This window comes from Zosterops lateralis (genome assembly GCF_965231275.1).
Source record: "Zosterops lateralis genome assembly, chromosome: 1".
Classification (NCBI taxonomy): Eukaryota; Metazoa; Chordata; class Aves; order Passeriformes; family Zosteropidae; genus Zosterops; species Zosterops lateralis.
The window spans coordinates 40,979,310-40,992,575 of NC_139762.1; the positions used below are offsets into that span (position 1 = coordinate 40,979,310).

Below are 13,266 nucleotides of genomic sequence, written 5' to 3' on the forward strand. Positions count from 1 at the left end.
TGCTAAACACTAAGGTACTTAATGTTACTTACCTTACTAAAATCAACAGTGCTGTTTTCTCTGCTTCCTCCTGACCCAGAAGCTTTAACATCTCCACTTTTCCCAGTGTCTAAATTTCCAGGTGCTGACTGTGGAGATGCCAATAGCCCTAAATTAAAACAAAAGAGGTACAAGTTCAAAATGGTGCAGAAAATGAACTGAGTGTGCAACACTACCAAAACTCAATGTGGCAGCTTGCTTAATGCAAAAGTGCACGTTATTCAGAAAGTGCCCTACATTAGTATCATAAATGCAACATTAACCAGTCTCTGTGTTGTCAAAAAAATGACATAATTTAAAAAGTTAGGTATTGCCCCAAATGATGGCCATTTGCAGAACAGTCACCAGAAAACATCAGCTACTTTAATCACAGAAAAAATAACTGCTGGCATTTAAATCCTAACTGATACAGTAGTTAGTATATAGCATCTTCCCCATTCCAAGAAGTCCAAATGCAAACACCGCTAGTCTGCTGTGTAGCAGTTACTGCAATTGTAAAAAGTGTCAGCAAGCTACAAGGAGTGTAGCCAACTAAGTTAACTAAGCTGTAAAAGTAAGTAGTGTACTAGAGGAAGGATAGCTTACAGACCATGCTTTCAATCAACAGACCAAAGCTCTTCCACTATTCATCCAGCCATGTTCCTATATGGAACAGGCTTGAGCTGAAGAGGCACACACAAAGTTTTTCACAACATACAGCTTCCCTTCTAACACTTGCACCAAACAAAACTGTGTTATCTATCTCACTACACTTCCAGCAGCACTGAATTGCAGGTTCAGTAAAGGGTGTAAAGACAAGTAACCCAAGAATTTACACACACAGAATTCCATGTTGCATCACGGTTCTTTCTACCCAATTAAAATTTAAAAACTGGTCTAGGCATGCATAACCAAGCCCAAATCCCACTGGTGAATTACAGAGCTTTTACATGTTCAGTTTAAGGTGCACTGGAAGTGCATTTGGCCTTTTTGCTTGTCTACACTAGACCGTTCAGCTGTGGTGACAGAACATGCTTTCACATGCCTTCAAAAGCACATCTAGATAAAGACTGAAGCCTAAACACTGTATTATATGGAGAAGGTTTGTATTTAGGTCAAGCACCTCTCTAGTCAAGATATAAAGGAAGCCCTCTCTGGCTATCTTCAGGCTACTGTTCTATCAGAACTACTGCCACGTAACTACTTGCATACCCCCATGTTTATAATTTCTCATTTTTGACATTTTTTAGCATTTCAAATGATGACTGAATTCACTTTATTTCCCCCCCATATTTGTTTCCAAGAAACTCTTTCAAAAAGTCATCATACCAATAAAAACATGCAGGTCCAAGCCTTTACCACTAATTTTAATCCTTACAATTCAAAAGGGATGTAAGTGGTATGGGTAGTTTTTCCTGAAGCAAAAATCAAATCAACTTAATAGGCTGTCATTTCCTTCATAAATCCTAACATGCACAAGTAATGAGCTAACACAGCAACAAAAAAACCCCAACAACAAAAAACACATTCTACTCTTCTGCTCCAAGATTTATGTGTTATTCACAAGAATCATGCCATCAACCACCTAAAAAATCAGCTGATCAAAGTATTTAACTGCTTAGGAGTTAATATTTGTAGAACTAGAAAGAAATATTAGATAGTTGTTGCAGAAGAGCAGCATAATATTAAAGTTTAGATATCTAAGCTTCTTCACTTTTTCCCCTTCTCTGTAGCAATACAGGTAACTTAAAATGTTTTTAACTGATAAAAGATGAGGCATAATGCATAATTTTTCACTTTCTGGAAAGGCACTGTGAGCAAGAGCAAGCAGAGACTAGAACAAAAAGTGGAGAGATCATCAAGAAGAATGACAGAGAACAAGGATTCTACATATTAGCAGAAATAGTTATTATTTCAGTACTAAAGGGATTCTGATTCTTCTAAAAGGTTTGCCTTAAAAAATTCTCCCATCAGTCACAGTTAAGGCTCACAAGTTTTGGCACTGACACAGGAACATTTGTCTGATCCTAAACCATGTGTGAATAGTTTTCCTTTCTGTTGGCGTTGCAGCTGGACAGACTGCTGCTCTCACAAGACAATACTGCTCACAGGTTTTCAGACCTGAGCAAGTGTTTCCATATGAGACTGTACTTCATTACTCATACCCATCAATCTGATATTTAAAGAGAAACTCTGAACAGAAGAATTATCTTCTTTAATAGTGAAACACTTCTATTCCAATCTCCAATAAAACTTATTTCCCTCTCTTCTACAGTTCAGTCAATGCAAACTCAAGAACTACCTAGTAGTACTTTTCAGACTGTAAGACAGAGAAATTCATTGTTACCAAGCTACCGAGGGGATCCTTAAAAACACAGCACTTTTCCTGGTATTAGTTAGGCAGATAGACCACTTGTCTCTTCTGAAACACTACAGTGGAGTGAGTCTTGAGTAATTTGGAATAAAACCTCAAAAACTCATGGTACTTATAACTACACCTTCATTAGAGACCACTTTTTCTAGCCAACTACAGTTAATACTGTGATCACAAAAATCCAACCAATGTTATCCACAGAAAAAAGAAAGCAAGAAGAATATATACATTTGTCTCACAGCTGTTTCATATAAAAAGATGATTAATATATGAGCTCAACACCTAAGCATGACTATTCCAAAATAATTATATTTAGAAAGGCAAAAATTAAGTAATACAAACCTAATTATGAAGTTCACCATACTTGTATTTAAGGAAATTAAAATCAATTTTTAAAACTAAATTCTAATGCAGCTCTAATGCAAAAAAACCCATGTTCGAATTACTACTGGAGAGCAAATACGCAAACTTTTCTGAATTACTATTTTCAGGAAGCAATTACTGTAAGAGGAAAGCTGTTGTAAATGTTATTTTGCTCAGTTTAAAGTACATTTATCAGTGGACTAAATACCTCTAAAACTGACTTCTTTGCTGTTGTTCATGGATATTATGAAACCTCAGTGATGCTGGTAAATTAACAGTGTTAATTTTTAGCTGTGATACAGCTCACTTCCCAGCCCTTCCTATGGAATCCATTATTCAACAGTTCAAAGATGGGAAAACAAACACTGCTCTTCAACTGATGACAAAATTAAAGAACATTATTAAGAGAAGCCTTTGTCTGGTTGACTTACTATGAACTGATGACTGGCTGATTAAAATTAAGTGGTAGACCAAAGGTGTGTCTCTTTTCCCTCCTTTTACAGTAACTCACATTAATGTCAGTAACCTTCCAGCTATTTATGAAAACTAAAAAATAAAAGTCTGAATAACACAAGGCAAATGACAGAGGAATGTAAACAGAAAAAAAAGCCACCTATAAGAAAATTACCACAGTTCCTCACGCTCACAGGAGGCAAACCAAACTCAATCGCACAGATGTGCAAAATGTATTCAATCTGCAATATTCTAAATTATTAGAGAGGTGATACAGACCATAAACTATAGAGAAACTGACCAGGAAGACTTTTTTTTTTTTTCCTTAATTAATACCAGGAAGTTGACTTCCTTGTCCAGGTTTTCTTTTGACTCTTTTCTCCCAAGACAGAGATTGGTCCAGTTGCAGCCCTGAAGTCATAGTCTGAGAATGTCTTCAAAAGCAACTCTAAGGAAAAAATGTGTCTTTCTGTGGTCAGATGATTCCTTCAACTAAAAAAAAGGGGGAAGCCCCAGAAAACAAAAAATATCATCGTTATTGGTGTTTATCATTCTCTGGAAAGATTTGTGGATTAACTGGGTAATCATCCCTTTCAGATTTTTTTCTTTATGGGAAACGTCGGCACGAGGAAAAAAAGTGATTTGAACATGACTTGGAGATTGTAGTAGAAAGCCTTATTAGTCATAACAGTAACAGCATCGTGCGCTTGAGCTTCATTTATTTGCCTTCTCCTGGATTCTAAAGATCTCGTGTCTGGCATGCTGTCATTCCTGTCAGAAAAATGAGAACTGGAAAAACAATTACAGCTATTATTTTACTTCTGATTTCTAAGCACATTTGGAAGATGACCTGTGACAGAATTATCGTCATGCGAATTCTCCTAATTTCCCATACGGAAGTCAGAAAAAGATTTGTGTTTGCTTTTCTGAATTTAAATAATGATGAGGCCTCTATACTTCAACTGAAGATAAGAAACTATGACGTAGTTTCTTTCCTTTTCAGTGACTTGGCTGCCATTGTGAAAAGGCAGATAACCACAGCCTCTTGCCTGTCAGCATATTTTCACTGCTATATGTAATATGTGTGCTCCTATTTATCAAACAAGTGAGGAAGAAACCAACCAAAGCCTCAACTGATGGAAAAACTGAGGGAGATCAGCCCCTCCCCCACTGCCAACAGACATAAGCTTAAAGCAGTCAGACCTATAAGCCAGATTTTGGCAAGACAAATTTCAAGGAAGGGGAGGAAAAGCCTGAAGACCAAAAAGATGATGATCCCCCGCCTTAAAAACGTAATCTGCCAAGAAAAATTGTGAAGTTTCTATAGAGGTGATAATTTTGCAAAAGTAAAGCAAATATAACAGTATGCATGCAGAACGCACAAGTTATGAAACTTTTACTAAAAACATTTCAAGAAAGGATGGAAAATTCTAACAGTTTCTTTCAATCTATCTATCCACCTACATACCTTTTTACAGGTAAAAAAGAATAGCTTTGCAGATAACAAAATTTATTGCTGAGCTCTGGCCTACAATTACAAACTCCTAACTACAATTTTGCACACCAAACACAACAAAATACTAATGGAGTGTCTGATGCTAAAGCACTGCACTGATGGAGAACTATCCTCAAAAAGCTGCAGGTGAACTGAACCTGACAATTTCATCAGTTAACTACTCCTGGTTTTAACAGTCATGGTTTTAAAAAGCACAAAGGCAAAAATAGACTGCTTGAAGGCTTCATGATACAACTAAACTATGAATGCCACTGATAACTGTATCTGTATCCTTCTTAATTATTCTCGTAATCACCTCTAATACTTTACCATGGTTTCAGCTATATCTATCTCAGGATAACAAACATACTGGTTTAAAACTAACTCAACCATTGACAAAACCTGCTATGGACTGTAGGTGAGTGAAAGGAAAAGGCCACCATTTTTGACATTTTGCTTATGTATTAGATTTTAAAACCATATTCCTTTTTAATTACACAAATGAATGTTAATTAAAGAATTTTTTGCTTGCTTTAGTTAAAAGCTAAAAAGTTAAAAATGCCAAACAAGAGGACAGTCACAACTGAGAAGAAACATGCAGGCAGAGGTAATAGTTATCATATTTCTTTGTGCAAAAAACATTGCAATGCAAGTGATCCAGATGCAAAGAGCATCACACATGGACAGCTTAAATTTCAATAGTTGCCTGGTGTTTTGCCAGTATTTTCCTCTGTCTTCTTTTCCTGGCTTTCCTGCACTTCTAAGTCCTCCTCAGGTGGGTGGATTACTACTGAAGGAATATCATCACTGGCAGGTGACACCAGCAATTCCTTGCCCTGAGCCGGGCTTGGCTGGGCACTTGTGGTTGGCGGGAGCCTGCAAGTAGGGCTGGAGGGTGGTGTGTTTTGAGGGGTGGTTACAGGGGTTGTACACCTTGAGGCTGCCGGGGTCCCAGCTCTTGAAGAAGGAAGGAGGTAACTGAGAAGAACCGACAAACGGCTGTCTCCTCTCAGGGAAAGATTTGAGGCAGAGAGACCTGTTCGCAAAGAGTGGCGGGAGGCTGAAAGGCCTTCCCCTGAGATAAAACAAATGGAACACCATGAGGCTTACAAAAGGGATATATTATAATAAATTAAAACAAAACAAACCCACACAGATACAAATATGCATTAACAATTCACATAGTAAATTGCAAGCTTTACAGGCCAAAGTGTCATACTCATGCAAGTAGGATAAGAGATAAGAGCAAATCTGATATCAGACATTAGGAAAGTCAGAAATCACTGAGGAGCACTAATTAGAATGCTGAAAATCTGAGGGAGAAGATATTATCTTAAGTCAGAGTAAGATTTGTTAACAAAAAAAATTTATTTCTTGAAACTGACTCTTCAATTTTTCTAGAATTCCTTATTCCAAAATGCCCAGCACTACTGTTAATCTATCCAAAAAACAAATTAAAAAATCATTACCAAGCAAAACATTACAAGACTTCAGTTAACTCTATCCATTATAGACAAAGAATTGTTAATTTTTAAAATGCTGATCATGACCAAACATATTGAAATGTGTTAAATGCAACTGTTTTCCAATGGAAGTCTTGTTTTACTGAGACTTTTCCCAAGCAGCTGTAGTCTAATGTATATTTTTGAAGAGGGCACAAAAATGAGATACACAGCCCCTTCTCCATATCCTCTTGCTGTGACTTACCAGTAGCCCCATATGCCTAAAACCAAACATTTCTCCAAAATCCCTTGTTACTTTTGTTGCTCTAGTTTCCATGTCCCACTAATTTCACATGAAGAGAACAGTCTTGTGATGATTCCTTCAGAATGGAGTTTGTAATGGATTTCAGTTCTTCCTTAAGTGGGAAGAGAGACTGTTTATGCTCATATTAGTGCTTCCATTAAAAGGTTTAGTGATACCATTTCTCTCATCTGCCACAAACACTTTTCCTGTGATGACTAGTCTCCTTGAAAACATTACTGATGACTTCTCCTACAATCCCTGAAATCCAAAACATGCCGGTTTCATGTACCACGCCATCAAGCAAGGAAACAGCAAACTAGACACATTTACTCTCACATTTATAGCAAGCACTTCGGAGACCAGTAAGGTGAACGACCCCAGAATAATTGACAAGAAAGAGGTGCAGAAAGTATGCCTAGGTAAAGGTCACATACATTCCCCTCCCCTCAAACAATGAAAGAATGGATCCTACAGATACAAACCTGATTTAAGAACAAAAGCCTCAAAACTCAACTATTAAAACATCAAAACTGTAGAGCAGTAAAGAAAATAGGACCAAGAGAGCAGACTTGGTTGATTTTGCCTATATTAATCACTACAATAATAACTAACTTCTGCAAGTATATCTGTGAGAAATCATGAACGTGAGATGTCCAAAAACACGTACCCCCAAGGAGCCTAAGAACTAATATGCACATATGCATGTGTGGTTTACCAGCTTATTAGAGGATTACCAAAGGATAATAAAGAGAAAAATAAATCAGTATATGCTGACAAGGAGTTCATCATATTATACTGGTTTCTTGTTTCAGCACATACTCCATAATCTCTTGTAGAAAGAGTATTAAGAATAAAATGCTCTAAAAAATGGAAGTGATCCATGAAAGGTAACTGACAAGAAGGAGGTTTCAAATTCACAGAATTATACCAGGGGATAACCATGTTCAAGGATGGGCAAAACCAAGTCTGTGTGTGTGAAATTTTCATGTTTGCTGAACAAAACATGGAAGTCAGGACTTAACAGGAGACATTATACTCTTAGATAAATTAGCTGTATTTTCATTCTTGAAAAAATAAATCTGAAACTATTAGAGAAATATTTAAGCATGTATCATATATTCACTGGCTAACAAAAACTATCAGCAAGCTCAGGCATTCACTGGAGAATACTCCAGTGTATCTAGCTCCTAACAAACACTTAACTAAATGAAACATATTCTAAGCAATGAGGCACCTTTTGAGAAGGTAGTTCACTTCAAGGACTGATCCATGAAATCAGAGCTAAGCTTTAACCAGAGTAAAAAATTTCATTTGAAATTCTATGTGTCTTACTGAATGCAAGGCAAAAAAACCCCAAAGAACAGAGAGAAAAGAGAGGCTCATAAAAACACAAGAACACAAGTAAGCTGGTCTGTAGTACATATTGCGATTTGGGATTTGGGACTGGATGTCTAGAATAAATTTTCAGGAACTGGTCCAAAAAAAGATATGGTGCAGCTTCTAAAAATATTGCTAATACCTTTCTTTGGTTTGGGACTTTTGTTCCCGTTAGACCCTTCTCTACAAAAGAAGATAAAAATAATCAGCTAACAGTACTACCTTCACCATTGGCATAGCAAATTTCTTGTCAAATGAACATTAACAACACTGGGTTAAAACATAGTAATTGTCAGCATCACTGAACTCATGATCACTAAATCTCTTGTGCAAAGACTGTAAAAGCAAGCAGGATCCATCTGACACACGCATAAGTTATGCCACAATGCTGAAATTCCTCAAACACTGCACATGTTATTTAAAGATGTACTAAAAAAAATTAGGATCAATGTAGGTCTACTACTATACTTCAAAATACTAACACATGCTATGGTATACAGGCAGGAGTAGAATATTAGAGTAAATTTAAAAATATCATCCACAGCTACACATCACACACACTCTTATTGTTAGCTCTTTGCTCATCAAGAAGGAAACACTTATCTGTTATTACCAGCTGCCCTTTCCTTCATCTCCCAGTGAGAACACCATTTACCAGGTTAGTACAGACTGGATGCTACAACTTATCTCACCATTTCGTTCAAGCAAGTGAGGGTCAGAATGTTTCTTGCCTATATCTGCGAAAGACCGAACTAGAGGAATCCGACTGCTGAATTTTTTCTCATTCTGATGATGGTGCCTCTTTAGAAGAGCCTCTCTCACATTCTCTCTTATGGATTCATCCAGCTGGCCAGAAGCAATCATGTTGTCCAAAACCATATCTACACAATAATAACAAAAGAAGAAAAAAGAAAATTATATAGGTAGCTATCAAATCTCTTTCACTTCACTCAAGCACTGCAGTTGCATCAAATAATAAAAGAAAATCAAAAGCTATTTAAAAGAAAAGTCTTCTCTTTAGGAAAACCATCTTCAAGAATTCACAGGAAATTTTCAAAGACACCACTAAACAAGCAAATGTGATAGTAAGAAAAGTACAACATGCAGATCCAAGAGAGAGAGTATTTATTAGTAGCACCATTTCAAGAAATTAATTACTTTATAATTTATAGCCATTTACTTCAACTTTCAATGGAAGCTTGCTTTCTAAACTCCTGAGACTCTCTACCAAACTTCATGTGATTCACATATTTTAGAAGAGGAAGTATGAAACAAAATTTAGGTATATTATCTAAAACAAACTACTCATCTGTCAAACGACTTCAAGTTTCAAAACGACATTTCACCAGTATGCTCACACCAGGAAAGAAAGTCTACATATCAGGGAAAATATCTATTGTGGTTTCTTAGGGGAAACCATTTTTTTAAAATAATAATAATAAAAAAAATAAATTTATAAAAGATCTCAGCCTGCACAAAGCAAAACAAACCTATGTGACAAATTTTTAAATGTATTTCTGCAGTTTTAACTAATGTGTAGAGACTTAAGTGCATTGTTAAACTGAAATTGCATAGAACTTCTCACAATGAAAAATGTTAAGGCTCAGGGTAGGGCTCTGTCCTTACTAACAGAACATGCAGCAAAGTGTCTGTCAGTACAGTGCAGCTTCTTCCTGAGATCACTGGTAACACACAGCCACTTGTTACAGGTTCTCAAAAGGAAACCTGCCACCCTCTCTCCTGTTATGAGTAAGAAACAGTATTACCTACTGGGTATTCCTGGCTCCTGGAAACAAGACAACACATTTGCATAGCAAGCACTGCTAACCCACATGCTTCACAATGGCACCTAAAATTAACTTGAAAAAAATTCACAAAATCTCTTAAGGCATCCTAGTTCCAACTAAAATACCCGCTAGTCAGAGTGCTGGTCACACAAAATTAAGCAACTGCTTTCCTTATGTGTTAAGATTATCACTAAATTCAATTACTAAATATGAAATTAGAACCCAAAACATTACATTTACAAACGATGTATTGAACACTCTCACTCAGTAAGTCAGAAAAATAGGAAGGGAATCCCAATTTCCTAAGTGAAATTTCAAGGACTTCAAAACAAGAAAACTTTTTCAAGAACTGCCAAATTTTTAAGGCCAAAACACCTTGTCCTTCATGAAAACATTGGTCAACCTTAAGTCCAATATGATTCCTGAGAAGGCATTCCACTGTGTGGTACTGGTAGCAAGAGTGGCCAGGAAAATTATGTAGAACTAATTCAAAGGCATTTAGAGCAAGAAGACATACATAATGTGTATATATATGTGCATGTATCTATATATTTTTTTTTATATATATATATATATATACACATATGAAAGCCTTCAAAGCTGCCTGTATAGTATCCAAAGTGACCATGTGATTAGTGAGGACACTCAACACAGTAGGTCAAACAACATGTACAAAATTTATTTCTGCTCACCTCTTATAAAGGTGAAAAAAATACCAGATGTGAAACAACCAACTGCACTAATGGCATCAAGTTAACATCAGCCAAAACATGATCAATAATTATGGTACTAAAGTGCACAAATAAGTCCTAAAATGTTCTGGCAGATATTTACAATTCATCTGTAGAAACAAAGACAGAGAACACATTAAGGGATTAGAACATAAAGGCAAGTTCTGAGCCTCATCCTAAAATACATACTAAAGAGCTCCTACTCATCCAGCATCGCTTTTTTTAAGTGAAGTTTGTAGAACTAGTTCCTCTCAACCAGATCAAGAAAAGTGCAGCAAGCATGCACATACCTGTTTCTTCAACACAGTATTTTCAAGAACATAAGCATCACCAAAACCACCTCAAGTTATAGATCAAAAATTAGGGATAAAATATTTTTTAAAAATGTTGCTGCAACCTGCTATCTCATCAAGTGTGTTTGCTCTCATGTCCAACATGACCGTTCCATTAAGAATGCAGCTCCGCAGTTCAAAGAGACTGTGCAGGGACAGAGTTGCTACATAAGGCTTGCTCCACCGATCACCGCCATCTTCAACATCCTCTTCAAACTTCAGCCACCTGAAATGCATTCACAGATACACATTTATACTTCTCACGGAAGGAAAATTTGGCAAGCAATCCCCCTCTTCCATGTGGTTTAGGCATGACACAGAAAAGAAAATCCTACAAAATCATACCAGCTTTCATTTTCTCAGAAGACAGCCCAACTGATTAACATTTTTTCAGGCTTTAATAACCACACTCAGCTGTTTTTGGTTTTTACCTATTTTGTTTCTTTTGGCTTGACCAATGCCTGTCTATTCACACATTCTTGTGAAGAATGTGGCAGTCTGCCTTATTACCTGATTTGCATTTCATTAGTATTTTAGGATTAGATAGCTGTGTGAAACATACCATATAGCATGTTCATGTCTCCTAAGGCTGCTAAGTCAGACATTTAAGAACTGGGCAATATTAACACATGAAACTATAAATTGATCTTGATTCCCATGCACAGGCATTATGCAAATTTCTACAAAATTTCTACAAGTTTCTTCAAAAGTTAACATGCAACAAGGTAGCTGGAAGCACTGAATGCAGAAGAATTCATCACAATGCATATGAAGAAGGAAGCAACTAAACCAGTAAGGGATGAGAAGAACTCAAGTTTTGGTTTGCTGAGCATGAATTGAGTAAACAACTCCTATAGACAGTGAAAATTCTAAGCCAAACCCACCTTGCAATTCTTTGAAATAAAAGTACTGTATCTTGAAACAATCTACTCCAAAACATACCTAGCGGTTTCTCTCCATTCATATTCTTCTCCATCCCTGAAGCATAGTTCATCCATTTCAGTGAAGAGATCATGAGGAATGTGTTCATCATCATCTTCAGTACCCAAGATAAACTGCACTCGTTGGGATGGTGTATCTTGAAAACGAGAAACTGAATAATTAGAAGTATTCATACTTCTGTGAAACAAGAAACACTACATAACAGAAAAATCTCCTGTCCTCAGCTAGAAATATGCAGGACAACGTAACATCTTCCATCTTTAAGAGGGAAGAGGAACAAAAGAAACATATACATGTCTTTTAAAGAAGGCTCTCCAAAAATTTTGCACTATTTCTGAACACAAAACATCTGGAAATCCATGCTTATGAAAATTAATCAACTATTTTTGGCTCTTCTAGAGATTGCCAATATGAAAATTAACAAATTTGGTTTTTAAAAAAGTAGAAATTAATATACCAAAACACTAGAAACCTTGTTTTCAGTTTGAGAACAAAGTGATTAATACCATCATGACACAAGACACTAAAGAAAAAAAAAGTTAAAACAGGTTGATGGAAACTTACTTACAGATTAGCTGCCCAAACAATAGCTCAAGACAGTCATCAGTGAGTAGCCAGGCACTCACTGTTAGGACAGCAGATTTTTCCGTGGTCTGTTGCTATTTATGTAGGAAAAAAAATCTTCATTGCATGGTTGGAGCACTATGTATAAATTAGCACAGGAAAGTAGAAAACTATGTAGCTGAAGTGTCCAGAAAATATTTTAACTTCTCATAGTATGAAGCCTAGCGGAACAGGCCCAGTAAGTTGCTAGAAAATTAAACTATCCCTTATTGATCAAGTAAGTACTAGATTTCAATTAATATGAGCAAAACTTTAAAAAAAGACCAATCAAATCACATAATTTTAGAGATACTTTTAATACTTACACAAAGATTTTTTTCAACTCAAGTGAATTTTCATATTACAAAGGTTCAATAATGTTATTTGCAATGTTATCTCAACGAAGGCCAGAGACAGAAAATCCAGGTAAATTTCTCTCTTTTTTTTTTTTTTTTTTTTTAATTTTCTCAAATTTTAAATATCTTAAACTTTTTCACTGAAACATCACTCTCACAGCTGTTAGATATGAATATACAACTGTAGGCTTCTACTGTAGAAGATAGCCTTTTAGATTTAAACATAAGATCTGAATTACTAACAAAAAGTTCATTCCAAATTGAGTTTTGATTAAGTATTTTTGTTCTGGAATATATCATCATCCAGCAGCATAATTCTGAAATGTGCTCTTGAATGCAAACAAATTTCATTATCAGTTAAGTTTGTTCCATTCCAAAACCAACACACCCCAGAATCCTACCAAAACCTGTGCATACAGTATACAGAAGCAACCAGAACAGAGAAGTGAATTTCTATCAACTTAATACCACTTGTTTCTTCAAAAACTGTACAGTAAGACTCTACAAACATAACGCCAATTATAATAATTTGTATTTGGGAAGGGAAACCTTGAAGATGGTTGAAACCAAGAACCACAGGAGAATGGTAAAAGGAGATCTGTCAAAGCATTTCCATTTGAAAATTCTTTTGTTTCAGGTACTGGCCCCATGTAGAACATGCTGCTAGTCATTGAAAGGTAATAGTGAAC

The 13,266-nt window shown here is 36.1% G+C and overlaps 1 protein-coding gene across 3 annotated transcripts in view; it reads right to left on the minus strand.

The window, feature by feature from the left end:
* Window positions 1-13,266, minus strand: part of SLC4A7 (solute carrier family 4 member 7) — a 92,735-nt gene that overhangs the window by 31,668 nt on the left and 47,801 nt on the right. For all 3 annotated transcript variants that reach the window (XM_083856336.1, XM_083856338.1, XM_083856337.1), the window contains exons 4-7: window positions 11,619-11,754; window positions 10,742-10,902; window positions 8,519-8,707; window positions 33-148 (exon numbers count right to left, since the gene is read on the minus strand). In XM_083856336.1, coding sequence (XP_083712462.1) covers window positions 33-148; window positions 8,519-8,707; window positions 10,742-10,902; window positions 11,619-11,754 — 602 coding nt within the window. The remainder of the gene's footprint in view (window positions 1-32; window positions 149-8,518; window positions 8,708-10,741; window positions 10,903-11,618; window positions 11,755-13,266) is intronic.